The sequence below is a fragment of the Otolemur garnettii genome, unplaced genomic scaffold (assembly GCF_000181295.1).
Source record: "Otolemur garnettii isolate 467f Iridium unplaced genomic scaffold, OtoGar3 scaffold00287, whole genome shotgun sequence".
Taxonomy (NCBI): Eukaryota; Metazoa; Chordata; class Mammalia; order Primates; family Galagidae; genus Otolemur; species Otolemur garnettii.
The window spans coordinates 684,810-706,071 of NW_003852682.1; the positions used below are offsets into that span (position 1 = coordinate 684,810).

General features: G+C 37.1%; 1 protein-coding gene across 1 annotated transcript in view; it reads left to right on the forward strand.

The window, feature by feature from the left end:
- The window catches only part of MAGED1 (MAGE family member D1), a 7,491-nt gene extending 6,324 nt beyond the window's left edge, over positions 1–1,167 (forward strand). The window contains exons 12-13 of the mRNA XM_012813654.2: positions 369–754; positions 957–1,167. Of these exons, the coding sequence (XP_012669108.1) occupies positions 369–746 (378 nt within the window). The 3' untranslated portion in view covers positions 747–754; positions 957–1,167. The remainder of the gene's footprint in view (positions 1–368; positions 755–956) is intronic.
- The last annotated feature ends 20,095 nt before the right edge of the window (positions 1,168–21,262 follow it).

The following is a 21,262-nucleotide window of genomic DNA, read 5'->3' on the forward strand; positions in this document are numbered from 1 at the left end:
TTTGCTTCTATGAGTCTGACTTTATCTTCCCATTCCCTGCCACCACCATCCCTGGCAACCACCATTCTACTCTTTGCTTCTATGAGTCTGACTTTTTAAGATTCCACATATAAGTGAGCTCATGCAGTTTTTTTCTTTCTGTGTCTGGCTTATTTCATATAGCACAATGTCCTTCTGCTTTATCCATATTGTTGAAAATGGCAGAGTTTTTGTCTTTTTTAAAGCTGAATAGTATCCCATTTTGTGTATGTATACTACATATATATATATCACATGTCCTTTATTTGTCCATTGATAATCACTTAGGTTGATGGCATATCTTGACTGTTGCAAATAGGTTTTCTTCTGTTTTCTATTCCTCATCTCAGGTTCAGAAGAGAGACCCTCGTGACTGGACTGCACAGTTCATGGAGGCTGCAGATGAGGCCTTGGATGCTCTGGATGCTGCTGCAGCTGAGGCTGAAGCACGGGCTGAAGCAAGAACCCGCATGGGAATTGGAGATGAGGCCGTGTCTGGGCCTTGGAGCTGGGATGACATTGAGTTTGAGCTGCTGACCTGGGATGAGGAAGGAGATTTTGGAGATCCCTGGTCCAGAATCCCATTTACCTTCTGGGCCAGATACCACCAGAATGCCCGCTCTAGATTTCCTCAGACCTTTGCTGGTCCCATTATCAGCCCTGGTGGTACAGCTAGTGCCAACTTTGCTGCCAACTTTGGTGCCATTGGTTTCTTCTGGGTCGAGTGAGATATTGGGTAGGTATATCAGTTTGGGTTGGACATGTAGTATCTTTGGGTAATATAGGGTCCATGGGGTGGTATTTATGTGCATGAGTCAAGACCCATAGGAAACCCATGGTGAGGAGATAAGGGAAGCATAGGGAAACACTGGTATTTATATTCCTTGATATTTGATACATATCATTGATTTTTTACTTTTTCTTTATTATGTTCACAGAAATTGCTAATCAATTGCAATACAGTTTCCCCTGAGTGAGGCTGAAGCCTCAGATTCCTTCTAAACACAGCTATCTAGAGAGCCACATCCTGTTGACTGAAAGTGGCATGCAAGATAAATTTATTTGCTGTTCCCTGTCTGTTGCTTTCTTTTTTCCTTGTGTGCTATTAAGTTTTGGTATCAGAAATAAACATTGAAATTGCAAAGTGAATTAGATGTGCTCCCTTTTTTCCCTTTGTATTTGGGGAGAGATCAACAGGGCCTCAGCTCTAGTGTGCAAAGTATATCAGGTTTCAATGGGTAGAAATGTGGGTAGATCCAGCTACTGAGAAACTGCTGTTATCTCACCCTGGGGGCAGGGTCTGCTAAGACCTGTGGATCTGGCAGCAATAACTGAATAAATGTTAATTTAGAAATGATGAGAAAGAAAGAGATAAGAGACACAGAATAGAATTTTCAAAGGTGGAACACAGGGGACCACCACCTGTTTGTGGGGTTCTGACTATGACCCTGAGTGTCAGTTCCACTCAGCTTTTAAGGAAGGCTGTTTGCTCATTAGCCCAAAAGGTAAGCTTAGGAAAGGAACAAAGGTGCCAGCAGCTTCTCTGAGTGAGCAACTATTGTTTCTATAATCATTAATATTAAGGGTCTGAGCAGCCTTGAGAAATATGAAAACTGAGCCTTGTGTGGGGACAGCCTCCTGTCTGTGGTCACACACACAGATTCTTAGGTGAGTGTTAATCCCACTAGTTCACTGTGGAGTAAAACACCACTGGTATCAGTCTCTGAAGAATCAGTGGGAGAGAGGAATTTTCCTCTCATCACCACCACAGAGGGTCTTCCTCTCCAATAAGGAATGTAAGTTCTCCTACCTATATTTCAGGGCTCAAGCTTGTTCCTTTGATGGCTGCTGCAGCCAAATACAAATCTCCACAGTGAGTATTTGCTTTGACTATTTATTGGGAAGGAAACGGCTTAGTTAATGTATCTTGCAAGCCTTGGCACAGCATCTTCTGTGGCCATTATTTTCTTCAGCATGTTCAAAGACCCAGCAGAGATGTTTGTAAGCTGTATCCCCCTATAGGCCAGGCTTCCAGGAAAAGTAGGAAACTTGCTCAGATAAGAAATTTTCTTTTTTTCTGCCTCACTCAGCTTACTTTTTAATTTTTCCCTTTTTCTGGGGGTGTTTTCCCTTGCCAAGAATGGGGTTTTTGGTCCCCATTCTGCCTGGAGAAACAAAGGCGGAATCAATGATTACAAGTGTTAACAAGACCCAAGAACTAGTATAGTTTATTCAGTGTCACTTATGAGACACATAATGTGATAGATACATTGCAAGGTGTCCTGGAGAGTCGCCAGTTATACTTAAAAAGACAGAAGATAGAACTCCAGGTGAAATAAGACCCAGAGGGTAGGTAGTTGAAGGGAAGAGATTATGACATTTCTGTTCCATGATTCCAGGATATTGTACTATCTATCTGGAAAGTGAAATAACTCCAGGATGAAGATAGATGTAGAGAACACTGTGAGTGCCAAAGTCTTCTGTATAAGAAGGAAAATACCATACCCCTAGCCACATTGCCACTTTTAGCTATCTATGGAAATGCCATCCAAGAACCCATCCCTCTGGGAATCCCTCAAAGTCTTTCACCCCTCTAGGATCAGGGCCTCATCACAGAGACAGAGTCTTATGGACAGTCTCACAATGGCCTCTTTTCTCCTATGGGAAAAAAATAGGGCCTTTGTTACTTAGAGAACAAGAATTAAGAAAGTAAGACCAAGCTCCATGCAGAGTTAGGCATTCTTAGCTGTGGCTGTGAACAAAGACCTGATGTGAGCTGCTAAGGTCTATGCTGGAAGAAAGACTCTTCCTCTGAGTAGGAAATTAGGCCTAGGCCATAATTTCCTTGGAGGCTTGCTGGTATGTGGGCAAGGGTAGAGCCTGAGGTAGAAAAAAAAAAAAAAAAACAAGAACAAAGGTAATTTGGCATCCTAGGACAGTATCAAGGACATTAGTGGGCAGAAACAGTGTCCAGGGCTTCCTCAGGTTCCCAAGTAGTGTCCACATTGTGAGAAGAGAGCCTCAGATGAATAGGAAGATGTAGGAGTGCAGGTCCCCACCCCCTTTGCATATCCTTTCTTCACTGTCAGCCTCTTCTTTCAGCCAGGCCTTGATCCCTACCCTCTTCTCAGGCAGACTTGGGGAAGACTTGAGGGAATCTCAGCCTGAGGTCCTTCTGGCTAGGGTGACCAGATGTCCCGCTTTTGGTGGGACAGTCCCACTTTTGAACAATTTGTCCCGCATCCCGTGGCATTTTTAAAAAGTCCCGATTTTTGGAAAGAATGCATGAACGGGTGGGAGAACAGGAAGGGAATATACGGTTTTCTGCTGCCATGTGGCTATTGCGCCAGAATATGAGTTTTATATTATTTTTGTTAATTTTATAATGTTAAACTGTAATAATAACAAATAATTGTTGAGAACTGCTTATCAAGGTTTGCATTGTTGTCAGGCCCTGCCCTGCCCTGTACCCTGCCCCGCCCCCCCCATGTTGTCTCGCTTTACCAATGTTAAAATCTGGTCACCCTACTTCTGGCAGGAGTTGCTGTAGACCTGTGTCTCCATGGTGCCTCAAGTCTGGGCTGTGGATCCTGCATTTCTGGAGTCTGATTATTCCACTTGTTGGTACAAATTCCCCGAGGTCTGGGGAGTGGGGCAGCTTTTCTGTGTGAGAGAGGGCTTTTGCCATGTGCTATCTCCACAGCCTTCTTGGGCCACACAGTCCGCCCACCCACCTCAGGCTTCCCTCGGTGTGTGTTCACGGCTTTCACATTTAGGTAGATGGGCTCCACTTTGCAGCCTTAGAAAAGAGTAGCCAATCATCTGTCTGTAAGCCCCCAAGGTAAGCACTGGTTTTCCCTGAGGTTTTTTCCTCTATACTTTGTGCAGATCAGGACTGCCCTGAAGGGAGGGATTTAAACAGCTGGCTGTACGCATGAGGATTGTGGTCTGTGAGATTTATGTAACATGGATGGAGTTCTGCTGATCCTCCAAGCCGTGTTAGATGCTGAAGAGGTGGAAGAATCCTGGGCAATCAGTCCCAGGAAAGTTTATTTAGAGGACAGTGTGGTTACAAGCAACACCAAGGGTGTGGAAAGTCACAAGGGAGTTTTAGAGGACTTGAAGAAAGGAGGGGAGTATATTGTTGGGGACTGGGACTGGCAAAGGAGGCCTAGTGCCTGTGGCAGTTCCCTTAGCTCCATCTCTGTGGACTACACCTTACTCAGGCTTCAGTAGGCCATTCTACCCTGCTTATGCCTCAGAATAGATTCCATTCTGTCTCTTCCCTGCTCCTAAAATTCTAGTACAATTTGAAATATTGGCAGAATCTGAAAAAGGTCTTTAGATTGTATAACAACATTGGGTCAATGTTAATGGTCATATTTTGATTATTGTACTGTTTTCTGTAAGAGCATGTTTTTGTAATTTTTAAAACATAAAATTGTCTTTGTGTACAGAGAAACAGAGACAGAAAGAAAAGACTAAGAGAGAGAGAGAGAGGGAGGATAAAACAAATGTGGTAAAATGTCAACATCTAAGAATCTAGGTAAAGTGTAGACAGAAATTCTTTTTACTATTCTTGTAAATATTTTCTAAGTTTTAAATGATATAAAAATTTTTGTCTAATAATATTGGCTCAAACTTCCAGCACAATGTTGAATAGCAATGGTGACAGAGGACAACCTTGTCTGGTTCTAGTTCTAAGAGGAAAAGCTTTCAGTTTTACTCCATTCAGTAAAATACTAGCTGTGGGTTTGTCGTAGATAGCTTCAATCAGTTTAAGAAATGTACCACCTATGCCTATACTCCTCAGTATTCTAATTAAAAAAGGATGCTGGATTTTATCGAATGCTTTTCTGCATCTATTGAGAGGATCATGTAGTCTTTGGTTTTACTTCTGTTGATATGGTGAATAACGTTTGTGGACTTGCATATATTAAACTAGTCTTGCATTCCTGGGATGAAACCTACTTGATCCAGATGTATGACTTTTTTGATGATAGGCTGTAATCTATTAGCTAAGATTTTATTGAGAATTTTTGCATCTATATTCATTAGTGAAATTGGTCTGAAATTCTCCTTTTTCGTTGGGTCTTTTCCTGGTTTTGGTATCAGGGTGATGTTTGCTTCATAGAATGTGTTGGGGAAGATTCCTGCCTCCTCAATCTTTTGGAATAATTTCTGCAGTATAGGAGTAAGCTCTTCCTTGAAGGTTTGATAGAATTCTTGTGTGAAGCTATCTGGACCAGGCATTTTTTTTGTTGGGAGATTTTTTTATTGTTTCTTTGATCTCAGTGCTTGAAATTGGTCTGTTCAGGAGATCTATTTCATCTGGGCTAAGTCTAGGGAGAGGGTATGATTCCAAATATTGATCCATTTCCTTCCTTTTAATTTAAAAAAAATTTAAATTGAAAAATATTTTAACAAGTATTCACTAAAGTTCTACTACACATATTTCTTGACATTGTACCCTTTGGGTAAAGGACACTGTATAATACGATGCAGTTATTCATCATAAAAACAAAAGTGCATTCACTACTCAAAGAGAAATAACTTAAAGTAATATAAATGGTTGCATCGAGATCCAGGTTCAGGGATAATGGTTCATCCTAATTAGCAGAGATTTTGAATGAGGACATTTAGGAAAATACCTGAAAAAGAAATTTAGGGAAGTGGTATGTGGACTTCTTGGAATTGGTCCATGAGTGGACCTACTGTACTTATGTTTTACAACCACCTATGATCTTATCAGTGTTTAATAGACTTTCAGTAATCAGTGTCAGCCAGTCTCTTTCCTCAGCTACTCTTGTGCATGAGTACCTGTAAAAAGTTGTCATGGTGGCATGAACAGAGAGGCTATGCATGGCCTCATCTATAGGCTCAACTGCCCCCATTGCTGAGCTCACCTTACTCCAACATTATACTTAGTTCCTGATATGTACCAACCTGAAGGGGACCAATCAAGTACCTGGAGGTGGGTTAATTACATTGGAACCATTACATCCTGGAAGAATTAGCTGGAATTACAATCTCTGTGGAATAAGTGAATAATCTAGGTTTTGGTTTGCTTTTTCTATCTATGGTACTTAATGTCTTACCTATGATCTTCAGAATGATTAATTCACTGTTGTGAAATTTCAGGGCGGGATGGCAAAAAATATGTGTAGATGTTAGCCAAATGAGCTGTAGTGAATATTTGTTCACTTTTTCTAATGATACTTAATTACCTTTTAGGATAACAAAGTTCTCCCATTAAAAAAAAGTTCCTGGACCTGAAGATGGGGGGTTGCTACATGGCAAAGAATATGAGTGGCCTCTATGAGCTAAGTGAGGCCTCCTGCTGACAGCCAGCAAAATTTCCACCTCCTGGTATACATAACTTTCTGATACACTAAATGCTGCTGTGAAAGGATTTTAGACATGTAATTTAAGTCCAAAATCTGTTGACCTTAGAATAGGGAGATCATCCTAGATGGGCCTGACCTAGTCAGGTGAGACTTTTCAGGGGACTGCACTTGTCTTGGCAAGAGAGATTTGAAGAGTGAGAAGGAGCTACATGGACACTCTCCATTCCTGGACTTGAAGATGGAAGGAGCTACATGGCAAAGAATATCAGTGGTCTCTATGAACTAAATGAAGCCTCCACCTGATAGCTAGCAAAAAAATGAGGACCTCAGACCTATTCTTGAAAGGATAGGAGTTCTCTCAACCATCTTAATGAGATTAGAAGGCTTCAAAAAGAAATGTGCCATCAAACCTCCAAGTCTAGGTCTGGTTGCTTTTCCCTCAAAGATCTGATTATTGAGACAAGAACTGCTAAAGAAGAAAGGAATTTTTAACATAGAGAAGCTGTTTCAAATGCATCTAACTAAAGGGGGGCTACATGCCTTGGGGCAAGTTGTGGTATAACTAACAAGATACTACCATTGACTGGGGGCAAGTGTAGGATAGTGAATCTTGCATGCAGGAAGTCTGCCTAGGGTCCTTCAAGTTCTCAACTCCTTAGTCTTGCAGAAAATCTACCATGGTCAAGGTTTTGGTTAAGGGACACATACAGGAGTATTGAAATTTGTTCTTGGGGTGAGTTACAAAAGCAGCCCTGTTGACAACTTGATTTCAGTCTTGCCTGAACTTGGACTTTAGGCCTACAGTAACTAGGAAATAATAAATGGATGTTTTGGCTACTATGTGGTCATTTGTCATGCATTAATAGAAAACCAATATGTAGTCTTTGTGGGATGACATGTTCATATGTTTAACTCCTCCTAAAGAAAATGAGTAAGCCATATTATTCCTCTCTCTAGCTTAGTATTGCAAAGGGGCAGGCATGCAACCTACTGGTAATCAGTAATATGCTCTCTCCTTGGATTTTGAAACTTAAGTGATTAATACAAGAATGAAAAAAGTTGGCTTATATGATCCTAGCTCCAAGGTGGCATCCTGATCAGACCATTCCTATCTTTGTGTTTTGTGCTTTCTCTCCAGTTCTTGAGTTACTCTCTTCAGTCTCCTCCCATTCTGTGAGCCTCAGATATCTTTCTCACAAAATCCATTTTATTTACATTGGGAAGAAAAACATTCCTATTGATTGTGACTGATGATGTAGTTAACCAATTAAGGACTTATTTTATTTTATTTTTGAGAACCATTTGTTAGCCATTTACCAGCACACCATTGCTTGCAACCAAAATTTTAAGTAATGGAACATGTGAGTGCTTAGAAAAGGACTACACACTATGAACTCCAAGAGTCCAGAGATAGCAGGATATTTTAGAAAGAAATTGGACTTTGCCATTAAAGAGTCCGAGATTCTAATTCCTCCTTTCTCCAGTGGTGTAATACCACATTTCCTTACCCATTTGTCTATTGATGGACACAAAAGTTGTTTCTATAACTTGGATACTGTGAATAACACTGCAATGAATGTGGAAGTACAGGTATGTCTTAGACATATTGATTTTGTTACCTTTTGATATATGTATATATGTATATATATATATACACACACACATAAAAATATATATATATATAGAGAGAGAGAGAGAGAGAGAGAGAGTAAGATTACTGTATCATATGGTAGCTTTTTATGAGAAACTTCCATACTGTTTTTCATAAAAAATTCTTAATATCACCAATCATCAGGGAAATGCAAATTGAAACCACAATGAGCCAGCACCTCACACCATGTTAAAATGGCTATTATCAAAAAATACAAAAGATAACTAGTATTGACAAGAATGTGGAAAACAGAGAACACTTGTGCACTGTTGGTGGGAATGTAAATTATTTCATATGTACAAATTTAATCTCAAACTGGTCTATGTCTACAACAAAAAAGCCTTGCTTAGATTTCGATCCTTTGTGGGAATGTTATCTTTACTTTGTTATGACTTCCAGTCCATGAACATGGTAAGCCTCTTTATTTATTTAGGTCTTCTTAGATTTCTTTCATCAGCATTTTTACATTTTTACCATACAGATACTTTATGTGCTGTTTTTAGATTGTGCCTAATTATTTTCTTTTCTATGGAATGATCATAAATAGCATTGTGTTTTAAATGTCCATTTCTATATACTTGTTAGTAAATAGACAAGTGACTAATTTTTGTGCATTGAGCTTGTATCTCATAAATTTGCTGATGTCATTTATTAGTTCTACAAGATTTTTTTTTTTTTGGTAGATTCTTTAGGAAGTTTAGACAGGTCATTTGCAAATAGGAACAGATTTATTTCTTTATTTCTGATCTATGTGCCTTTGACATCTCTTTTCTTTCTTTCTTTCTTATTGCACTAGTTATTTTATTTTATTTTTTTTGTAGATTCTGTAGGATGTTTAGACAGGTCATTTGCAAATAGGGACAGATTTATTTCTTTATTTCTGATCTATGTGCTTTTGGCATCTCCTTTCTTTCTTTCTTCTTTTTTCTTCTTTCTTTCTTTCTTTCTTTCTTTCTTTCTTTCTTTCTTATTGCACTAGTTAAAATTTCTAATACTATGCTAAGTAAATGTGGTGAGAACAGATAACATTTTATGTTGATATAAGGGGGCAATAATTTAGGATTGCACCATTAAATATGATCTTAACTGTAGGTTTTTTGTAGCTGCTCATTATTAAGTTGAGAAAATTTCCCTTTATTCCTAGTTTTCTGAGAATTTTTACTATTAATGACTGTTGGATTTCATTACTGCTTTTTTTGTATTAATAGACATGATATATGATTTTTTCTTCTTTAGCCTTTTTATAAATGTTCAATTGTGATAAAATATACATAACATAAAATTTTCCATCTTAACCATTTTTAAGTGTACAGTTTAGTAATGTTAATATGGCCACATTTTTGTGCAACTCATCTTCAGAACTTGTCTTACAAAACTAAAACTCTATATCTAATAAACAACTCACAATTGTTCCCTTCCCCAGTTCCAGAAAACCACCATTCTAGTCTCTGTATCTAAAAATTTTGACTTCTAGAAACTTCATATAAGTGGAATTATAAAGTATTGCTTCTCTGTGACTGGCTTATTTTACGTAGTATAATGTCTTCAGGGTTCATTCATGCTATAGTATGTGGCAAGATTTCCTTATTTTTTAAAACTAAATAATATTCAATTATTTTTTGAGGCTAAATAATATTCTATTTTACGTATATACCACATTTTGTTCATCTATTCAATTGGCAATGGACGTTTGGAATTCTTCTACCTCTTAGCTATTGTGAATGGTGTTGCTGTAAACACGGATTTGCAAATATTTGAGATCTTGAGTTCAATGCTTTTGGGTATATATATCCAGAAGCAGGAATGCTGAATCATAAGGTAGTTCTATTTTTAATTTTTTTAGGAACTACCATACTGTTTTCATAGTAGTTGTGCTGTTTTATGATCCCATTAGTAGTGTACAAGGGTTCCAATTTCTCTATATCATCAATAATATTTATTTTCTGATTTTCTGATACTAGCCTAATGGGTATGAGGTAATATCTCATAGTGGCTTTGATTTGCATTTCCCTGATGATTACTGCTGTTGAGTATCTTTCAATATACTTGTTGGCCATTTGTATATCATCTTTGGAAAAATGTCTATTTAAACCCTTTGCCCATTTTTAATTAGGTTATTTGATTTTTTGTTGTTGAATTGTAGAATTTCTTTATATAGTCTGTTTATTAATTCTTTATCAAATACATATTTTTTTTGAGACAGTCTCACTATGTTGTGCTGGGTAGAGAGCTGTGGTGTCAACAGCTCACAGCAACCTCTAACTCTCCGGCTTAAGCGATTCTCTTGCCTCAGCCTCCCAAGTAGCTGGGACTACAGGTGCCTTCCACAATGACCAGCTATTTTTTAGTTGTAGTTGTCATTGTTGTTTGGCAGGCCTGGGCTGGATTCAAACCTGCCAGCTTTAGTGTATGTGGCTGTTGCCCTAGCCACTGAAATATAGGTGCCAAGCCCAAATACATAATTTTTAAATTTCTTCTCCTGTTCTGTATGTTGCTTTTTTCACCTATTGATCTTGTCCGTTGATGCATATAAACATTTTTTTTTAATTTTACCTTTTTAAAAATTAAATCATAACTGTATACATTAATGCATTTATGGGGTACAATGTATTGATTTTATATACAATTTGAAATGCACAAAAATTCTTAAGTTTAATGTAGTCCCATTTGTCTGTTTTTGCTATTAGTGTCATAATTGAAAATTCTTGGCCAAATCTAATGTCATGAAGCTTTTCTCTTGTTCTGTCTTCTAGGAGTGTTTTTAGTTTGAGGTCTTATCTTTAACTTTAATCCACTTTGACTTAATTTTTATTTATGGTATAAGATAAGGGTCCATTTTTTTTTTTTTTTTGCAGGTGGATATTCAGTTTCCCTAACACCATGTGTTGAAGAGAATATGCTTTCCCCATTGATTAATCTTAACCAACCTTGTCAAAAATCATTTAACCATATATGTGAGAATTCATTTCTGGATTTCATTGGTGTACCTGTCTATCTTTATACCAGTACCACATCATTTTGATTATTGTAGCTTTGTAGAATGTTTTGAAATCAAGAAGAGTGAGGTATCTAGCTTCATTCTTTTCAAAATTGTTTTGGCTACTCAGGATCTCTGGAAACTCTACACATATTTTAGAATCCTTTTTTTTTTTTCCCCAAAAATGCTGTTGAGATTGTACTAAATCTGTAGATCACTTTGGGTAATATTGACATCTTAAAAATAATCAATATTGGCTTGGTGCCCCTAGCATAGTGGTTATGGCACCAGCCACATACACCAAGATTGGCCGGTTCAAACCCGGCCCAGGCCAACTAAACAACTGCAACAACAACAACAAAAACAAAGAAAAATAGCTGGGCATTGTGGATGGCGCCTATAGTCCCAGCTACTTGGGAGGATAAGGCAAGAGATTGTTAAGCCCAAGAGTTGGAGTTTGTTGTGAGCTGTGACGCCACGACTCTCTACCAAGGGTGACATAGTGAGACTATCTCACAAAAGAAAAAAATATATTAACTATTTTAATTCATATACATGGAAAGCATTTCCAGTTGGCTTGTATCTTTTTTCCCTACATTTTATTTATTTTATTATTTTATTTTTTTTTTTAATTTCAGAGGTTAAGGTACAAAAACTTAGGTTATAATCTTTGTATTTGTTAGGAAGAGTCCCTGTTGTGTGTCCTGTGCCCAGAAGCTTAATTTCCTTTTTTAGTTCTATCATACTATCTAGTTTTTAAATTTCAAAATTTTAAGGGGGGTACAAATGTTATAGGTTACATGGATTATTTTGTAATGCCAGAGTCCTGAGTGTAGTTTTTTGCCTATCACCCAAATAGTGTTTATTGTACACATTAGGTAGATTTTTGTCCCTCCTCTCTTCCCCCTCCTTCTGGTTTTATTTCCCTCTTACTCATGTGTGCTCATTGGTTAATTCAAATTGAATAGTGAGTATATGTGATGTTTATTTTTCCATCCTTGACATATTTCACTTAGGAAAACGGTCTCCAGTTCCTTCCAGATTTTTGCAGAAAGATATCAATTCATTTTTTATGGCTGAGTAGTACTCCATGGTACTATTTTAATCGTATGATACTTTTATTAATCCACTCATGAATTGATGGGCACTTGGGTTATTTTCACATCTTGCAATTGTGAATTGTGCTTCAATAAACATTCAACTGCAGGTGTCTTTTTGATGAAAAGTCTTCTTTTCATTTGGCTGGATACCCAATAGTGGGATTGCTGGATCAAATGGTAGGTTTACTTTTATTTGCTTGAGGAATCTCCATACTGTTTTCCACAGGGATTATACTATGTAGTCCCACCAATACTGTAAAAGTGTTCCTTTCTCTCTGGATCCTTGAAAACATCTATTGTTTTTGGACTTTTTAGTAAAAGTCAGTATATCTGGGATAAAGTGATATCTCATTATGGTTTTAATTTTTGATTCCCTGTTGATTAATGACATTGAGCATTTTTTCATGTGTTAATTGGCCATTTGTCTCTCTTCCTTGAGAAGCTTATGTTCATGTCCTTTGCCTATTTTTTAATAGGGCTGCTTTTTTCTCTTGCTAATTTGCATGAGTTTTTTTTTTTTAAATAAATTCTGGATATTAGCCTTTTATTGAATTTATGGCTTGTGAATATTTTCTCCCATGCCATAGGTTTTCTATTTTCTCTGTGGTTTGTTTCCTTAGCTATGCAAATGATTTGTAGTTTAATAAAATCCAATTTATTAGTTTAAAAAGTATAAATCTGGAGGCATCACATTACCAGACATCAAACCATACTATAAGGCTAAAGTAATCAAAAACACCATGATATAGTACAAAGATAGAGACATAGACAAATGTCACAGAGCTTTGACAAAGCAGACAGCTACATAAGCTGAAGAAAAGAAGCCCTATTCAATAAATGGTGCTGGGAAAATTGGGTAGCCACACACAGAAAAATGAAGAAGGACACTACCTCTCACAACTCACAAAAATTAATTCAAGATTGATAAAATAATAAGCCTAAGACATGAAATGATAAAGATTATAGAGGAATATGTAGGAAAAACTCTTCTATATATTAGCTTAGGTAAAGAACTTGTTACTAAGGCACCAACTGCAATCATGGCAACACAAATATTAATAAATGGGATTCAATTAATTAAAGTCTGTAATTTTGTTCAATTTGTAAGACTCTTTTTTAGTTTTCAGTTTGTAAATCTTTGTTTTGGTTAGACTTTGGTTAGGTCTATTGGTAAATATTTTATTATTATTATTGTTTTCATATTTTTTAACTCTATTAATTTTTAATTTTTTTATTAAATCATAGCTGTGTACATTAATGCAATCATGGGGTACAATGTGCTGGTTTTATATACAATTTGAAATATTTTCATCAAACTGGTTAACATAGTCTTCACAGCATTTTCTTAGTTATTGTGTTAAGACATTTATATTCGGCTTAGCGCCTATGGCTCAAGTGGCTAAGGCGCCAGCCATGTACACCCAAGGTGGTGGGTTTGAATCCAGCCTGGGCCCGCCAAACAACAATGACGGCTGCAACCAAAAAATAGCCAGGCATTGTGGCGGGTGCCTGTGTTCCCAGCTACTTAGGAGGGTGAAGCAGGAGACTCACTTGAGCCCAGGAGTTAGAGGTTGCTGTGAGCTGGGATTCCATGGCACTCTACCCAGGGAGACAACTTGAGGCTCTGTCTCAAAACAAAAAACCAAAAAGACATTTATATTCTACGCTTAGTAAATTTCATAGGTACCCTTGTAAGATGCACCATAGAAGTGGTTCCACCAAGTACCTTCCCTCCACCCATCTTCTCCCCTCCCCTCCCTTTTCTCCTCATTGTGTTGGGCGACAGTTGGGTTATAGCTTTCATAAGAAAGCTATAAATTAGTTTCATAGTAGGACTGAATACATTGGATACTTTTTCTTCCATTCTTGAGATACTTTTCTAAGAAGAATATGTTCCAGCTCCATCCATGTATATATAAAAGAGGTAAAGTCTCCATCTTTCTTTAAGGCTGCATAATATTCCATGGTGTACATATACCACAATTTATTAATCCATTCATGGGTCAAAGGGTCCTTGGGGTCTTCTATGATTTAGCAATTATGAATTGGGCTGCAATAAACATTATGGTACAAATACCTTTGTTATACTCTGATTTTTGGTCTTCTGGATATATCCCTAGTAGAGGAATTGTAGAATTGAATGGCAGGTCTATTTTCAAACTCTTAAGTGTTCTCCAAACATCTTTCCAAAAGGAAGGTATTAGTTTGCATTTCCACCACCAGTGTAGAAGTGTTCCCTTCTCACCACATCCACGACAACCACTCTGGTTTGGGGATTTTGTGATGTGAGCTAATCTTACTGGAGTTAGATGATATCTCAAAATAGTCTCTGATGATTAAGGATGATGAGCATTTTTTCATATTGTCCGTAGGCCATGTGCCTATCTTCTTCAGAGAAAATTCTCTTCAAGTCCTTTGCCCACTCTGAGATGGGAGCACTTGTTCTTTTCTTGCTAATACATTTGAGTTCTCTGTGGATTCTGATTATTAAACCTTTGTCGGAGACATAACCTGCGAATATCTTCTCCATTTGGAGGGTTGTCTGCTTGCTTTACTTACTGTGTTCTTGGCTGTTCAAAAGCTTTCTAGTATGATCAGGTCCCAGTAGTGTATTTTTGCTGTTGCTTCAATTGCCCGGGGGGTCCTCCTCATAAAATATTTCCCCAGGGCAATTTTTCAAGAGTTTTTTCCTGCACATTCTTCTAGTATTTTTATAGTTTCATGTCTTAAGTTTAAATCTTTAATCCAGTGAGTGTCTATCCTAGTTAATGGTGGGAGGTGTGGATCCAGTTTCAGTATTCTACAGGTCAGCCAGTTTACCCAGCACCATTTGTTAAATAGGGAATCTTTTCCCCACTCAATGTTTTTAACTGGCTTAAAATCAAATAACAGTAAGTATCTGGGTTCATCTCTTCATTCACCATTCTGTTCCATACATCTACATCTTTGTTTTTGTGCCAGTACCATGCTGTTTTGATCAGTATCGATTTATAGTATAGTCACAGATCTGGTAGCATAATTCCTCCTGCTTTGTTTTTATTTCTGAGTAATGCCTTGGCTATTCAAGGTTTTTTATGATTCCATATAAAATGAAGTATTATTTTTTCAAGACCTTTAAAGTAAGACAGAAGAGCTTTAATAGGGATTGCATTAAAATTGTATATTGCCTGTGGTAGTATGGACATTTTAACAATGTTGATTCTTGCCAGCCATGGGCATGCTATGTATTTCCATTTGTTGACATCATCAGCTATTTCTTTTTTTAGAGTTTTATAGTTCTCTTTATAGAGATCTTTCACGTCCTTTGTTAGGTAAACGCCAAAATATTTTATCTCCTTTGTCACTACTGTGAATGGAATAGAGCCCTTGACTGTTTTTTCACCTTGACTATTGTTGGTATATATAAAGGCTACCAATTTATGAGTGTTGATTCTGTAACCTGAGACGCTGCTGTCTTCCTTAGGCACGTCTAAGAGTTTTGTAATAGAATCCCTGGTGTTTCCCAGATACACAATTATATCATCTGCAAAGAGTGAAAGTTTGATCTCTTCTGATCCCATATGGATACCCCTGGTCGCCTTTTCCTGCCTAATTACAATGGCTAAGACTTCCATTATAATATTAAAGAGCAATGGGGACAATGGGCAACCTTGCCTGGTTCATGATCTAAGTGGAAATGATTTCAATTTTACTTCATTCAATACAATATTGGCTGTGGGTTTACTATAGATGGCCTCTATCAGTTTAAGAAATATTCCTTCTTTACCAATTTTCTTAAGTTTTCTGATCATGAAAGGATGGTGGATATTATCAAAAGCTTTTTTGCATCAATTGAGTGAATCATATGGTCTTTGTTTTTTTAATTTGTTTATGTGCTGAGTTATATTTATAGATTTATTTATATTGAACCATCCTTGAGACCCTGGGATAAAACCCACTTGGTCACGTTGCATAATTTGTTTGATGTGTTGCCGGATTCTGTCTGTTAGGATCTTGTTGAATATTTTTGCATCAATATTCATTAGTGATATTAGTCTATAATTTTCATTTCTTGTTGGTTCTTTTCCTGTTTGGGAGATCAAGGTAATAAATGTGTTAGGTAGTATTCTTTCTTTTTCTATATTTTGGGAAAAGTTGAGTAATATAGGAACTAGTTCCTGTTTAAAGGTTTGGTAGAATTCTGATGTGAAGCCATATGATCCCGGGCTTTTCTTTTTGGGAAGATTTTGAATAGTAGACACTATTTCAGAACTTGATATAGGCCTGTTAAACATTTCCACTTCCTTCTGGCTAAGTCTTGGAAGGTAGCGTACGTACTTCCAAGTATTGGTCAATTTCCTTCAGATTTTCATATTTCAGAGAATAAAGTTTCTTATAATATTTATTAAGGATTTTTGAATTTCTAAAGAGTCTGTTGTTATTTTGTCTTTACCATTTCTGATTGATGAAATTAGATATTTTACTCTTTATTTCCTGGTTAGGTTAGCCAAAGTTTTATCTATTTTATCAAGCCTTTCAAAATACCAACTTTATGATTTATTGATCTCTTGTATAATCCTTTTGTTTTCAGTTTCATTTACTTCTGCTCTAATTTTGGTTATTTCTTTCCTTCTGCTGGGTTTGGGGATGGAATGTTCTTCCCTTTCCAGTTGCTTGAGATGTCCCATTAAGTTGTTAATTTCCTCTCTTTCCGTTCTCTTGAGGAAGGCTTGCAGTGTTATAAATTTCCTTCTAGGACTATCTTTGTGGTATCCCAGAGGCTCTGATAATTCATGTCTTCATTATGGATTTGTTCCCCAAATTTAGTAATTTCCTTCTTAATTGCATCTATCACCCAGCATAAGGTTATTTAGCTTCTGTGTTTTTGAATGAGTATGCAGATACCTGTTGTTACTGAGTTCAACTTTTATTCCATGATGGTCTGAGAAGATGCAAGGAATAATTTTTTTTCCTTTATTATTGCTGAAGTTAGACTTGTGATCTAAGATGTGATCAATTTTGGAGTATGTTCCATTGGCTGATGAGAAAAATGTGTATTCAGTTTTGTTAGGATGAAAAGTTCTGTGGATGTCTATTAAAACCAAATGTTGAATGGTTAAATTTAAACCTAAAATTTCTTTGCTTAGCTTCTTATTGGAGGATCTATCCAACATTGCAAAAGGAATATTGAAATTTCTGACTATTATGGAGCTGGATGAAATCAAGTTGCTCATGTCTATTAGAGTCCCTCATATAAATTGAGGCGCATTCTGGCTGAGTGCATAAATGTTAATAATTGAGTTAAGTGTTATCCTTAACAAATATGAAGTGACTATCCTTATCTTTCCTCACTTTTCTTGGTTTAAAGCCTATTATATCTGGGAATAAAATTGCAACACCTGCTTTTTTCTGATTTCCTTTTACCTGAAATATAGGTGACCATCCCTTTATCCTGAGTCTATATTTATCTTTTAAGGTAAGATGAGATTCTTGTATGCAGCAGATATCTGGCCTGAATTTTAGTATCCAGTCGGACAATCTGTGCCTCTTTAGAGGACAATTTAAGCTATTCACATTAATTGAGAATATTGATAAGCCTGGTAGAATTTTTGGTATGGAGTTTTTCAAAAGTCCAGTGGACATCTTTATTCCTTTTGCCACTATGGAAGTTAGAATTTGATTAAAAGTTTCTGAGTGCGTTTATTTTTGTGGTGGAGGATTGCTCTTGTCATTATGGAGGATAGGTCTGAGAATATCCGGGACAACTGGTTTAGTTATGGAAAATTTCTTCAACATGTGAGTGTCATTAAAGTATTTAATTTCTTCATCATAAATGAAACTCAGTTTAACTGGATACAGGATCCTGGGTTGAAAGTTATTTTGTTTTAGGGGATTAAAATCCATGACCACCATCTTCTAGCTTGAAAGGTTTCAGCAGAGGGATCTGCAGTCATTCTAATATTCTTCCCCTTGTAGGTTATGGTTTTCTTACGTCTGGCTGCTTTCAGAATTTTCTCCTTCCTATTAACTTTAGTGATGTTAATTATGATGTGCCTGGGGGATGTCTTATTCTGGTTGAGTCATGCTGGGGTTCTGAAACTGTCTGCTATCTGAATTTCAGATGCTCTTGTCATGTCTTAAAAGTTCTCTTTCATAATCTCATGAAGAAGAGCTTTTGTGTCCTGAGAAGCAACTTCACCACCTTCAGGGATTCCTATTAGGTGAATAGTAATTTTCTTCAAATTATCCCAGAGCTCTCTGAGAGAATGATCTGTTTTTGCTCTCCATTTCTCTTCCTCATTGAGAGTAGTTTGGGACCCTTCAAAAGCTTTGTCTGGAATGTCAGAAATCCTTTCTTCTGCTTGCTCCATTGGGTTACTGAGGGATTCTACTGTATTTCTCAGATCTTTGAGGGATACAACTTCTTGTCTCAATGTGTCAATATCTTTAGTGACTTTGTCTTTGAATTCATTGAATTCTTGAGACAACTTTTTAAATGCTCCTTGAATTTCTAATTCCAACATTATCTCCATTCTATTAATCTTATTTGCAGTTCAAATTCTGAACTTAATTTCTGACATCTCAGCCGCCATGTGTTTATGAATGGGATCTTCACTTATGTCCACCATATCGTTCCTTGTGGGAGTTGATCTACTCTGGTTACTCATGTTACTGGAGTTTTTCTGCTGATTCTTCCCCATGATTATTTTACACTATTTGGCTAGATGAGCAGATAAGGCAATGTTGGGTTGGGGGCTCCTGGAGTAGTGATTAACCAGTCTTTTGCCCTAGAGCTTGGACAGGTGTCTGTACCTTTTCCTCTAGTAGGTATATATCCAGAAGACCAAAATCACATTGTAACAAAGATATTTGTGCCAGAATGTTTATTGCAGCCCAATTCATAATTGCTAAGTCATAGAAGAAGCCCAGGTGCCCATTGACCCACAAATGGATCAATAAATTGTGGTGTATGTACACCATGGAATATTATGCAGCCTTAAAGAAAGAGACTTTACCTCCTTCATGTTTATATGAATGGAGCTGGAACATATTCTTCTTAGCAAAGTATCTCAAGAATGGAAGACAAAGTATCCAATGTACTCAGCCCTACTATGAAACTAATTTATAGCTAGCTTTCATATGCAAGCTATAACCCAATTATAGCCCAAGAAGAAGGGGAAAGGGAGGGGAGTGTATCCAGGAGTATAGGTGAAGGGAGGGTAATTGGTGGGATCACATCTAAGGTGCATCTTACAAGTGTGCATGTGAAACTTACTAAATGTAGAATATAAAAGTCTTAACACAATAACTAACATAATGCCATGAAGACTATGTTAACCAGTTTGATGGAAATATTTCAAATTGTATATAAAACCAGCACATAGTACCCCATGACCGCATTAATGTACACAGCTATGATTTAATGAAAAATATAGACAATTTTATGGACACCCTGAGTGTGAGTGTGTATCAGTTATATCATATCAAGGGATCGTATTCTTCAATTCTTTCATATTTTGCAGATATACTGTCTTGCAGTTCTATTAATTGCTGAGAGTGCTCTATTGAAAATGCATAGTATAATTTGGGGGCTGTTTATTTCTACTTTCTGCTATATCAGGTTTCTCTCTTCTCATATATATACTTGGGAGGCTAAGGCAAGAGAATCACTGAAAGCCCAAGAGTTGGAGGTTGCCATGAGCCGTAAAGACATGGCACTCTACTGAGGGTAACATAGTGAAACTCTGTCTCAAAAAAAAAGTAAGTAAATAATACAAAGGCATATGGGGAGTAAAAAGTAAAGGATATATATATATATATATAGAGAGAGAGAGAGAGAGAGAATAAAATATGTATATATGGCAGGTCTATTTTTAGTTCTCTAAGTGATCTCCAAACATCTTTCCAAAAGGAACATATTAGTTTTCACTCTCACTACCAGTGAGAGTGTCCTGGTGTCATTATAGCTCATAGTAACTTCAAATTCCTGGGTTCAAGCAATCTTCATCTCTCAGCTTCCTGAGTATCCGGGACTACAGGTATGTCCACCATGTCTGGCTAGTCCTTATGTTTAGGAGAGACAGGGTCTTACTATTGTTCAGGCTGGTCTGGAACTCCTGAGCTGGAGCAATCCACTGGCCTTGGCCTCCCAGAGTGGCAGGACATGGTAGTTAGCCACTGCACCTGGCCACTTTCATATATTTAAGGCTCTTTTGTTTGATATATACACATTTAGGATTGTAATTTCTTCCTGGTGGTCAGATTTTTACCACAATGTAGTGTCTTTCTTTGTCTTGAGAAATTTCATTTGCTTCTATTCTACTTTATCTGATGTTAATATCAACACTCCTGATTCTTTCTATAAATCTTTGTATTATAAATAACTTTTCATCCTTTACTTTTTACTCCCCATATGCCTTTGTATTATTTACTTACTTTTTTTTTGAGACAGAGTTTCACTATGTTACCCTCAGTAGAGTGCCATGTCTTTACGGCTCACGGCAACCTCCAACTCTTGGGCTTTCAGTGATTCTCTTGCCTTAGCCTCCCAAGTAGCTGGGACTACAGGGGCCTGCCACAATGCTCAGGTATTTTTTGTTGCAGTTGTCATTATTGTTTAGCTGGCCCAGGCTGGGTTTGAGCCCACCACTCCCGGGGTATGTGGCTGGCACTATAACCACTGTGCTGCAGGCACTGAGCCCACTTCCTTTTTATTGATACACAATAGTTGCACATATTTGGGGGCTACATGTAATATTTTTAGACCTGTATATAATGTGTAATGACTAAATCAGAGTAATTGAGGTATCCATCACCTCAAATATTTCCCTTTACTTTTCCTTGGGAACATTAGAATTCAACTCTTCTACTTGTTTTAAAATACACAATAAATTATTGCTAATAATAATTTCTTTACTCTGCTGTAAGTAGTAGAATTGATTAGTTATGTTTAACTTTATTTTTGTACCTTTTAACCAACTTTGCTTCATCCTCTCTCTCCCTTTCACTTTTTAGTCTCTGATAATCACCATTCTATTCTCTACCTCCATAAGATCCACCTGTTTATCTCCATGTATGAGTTAGAACATGTAGTATTTGTCTTTCTGTGCCTGGCCTATTTCACTTGACATAATGACCTTCAGTTTCATTCTCATTGCTGAAAATGACAGGATTTTGTTCTTTTTATGGG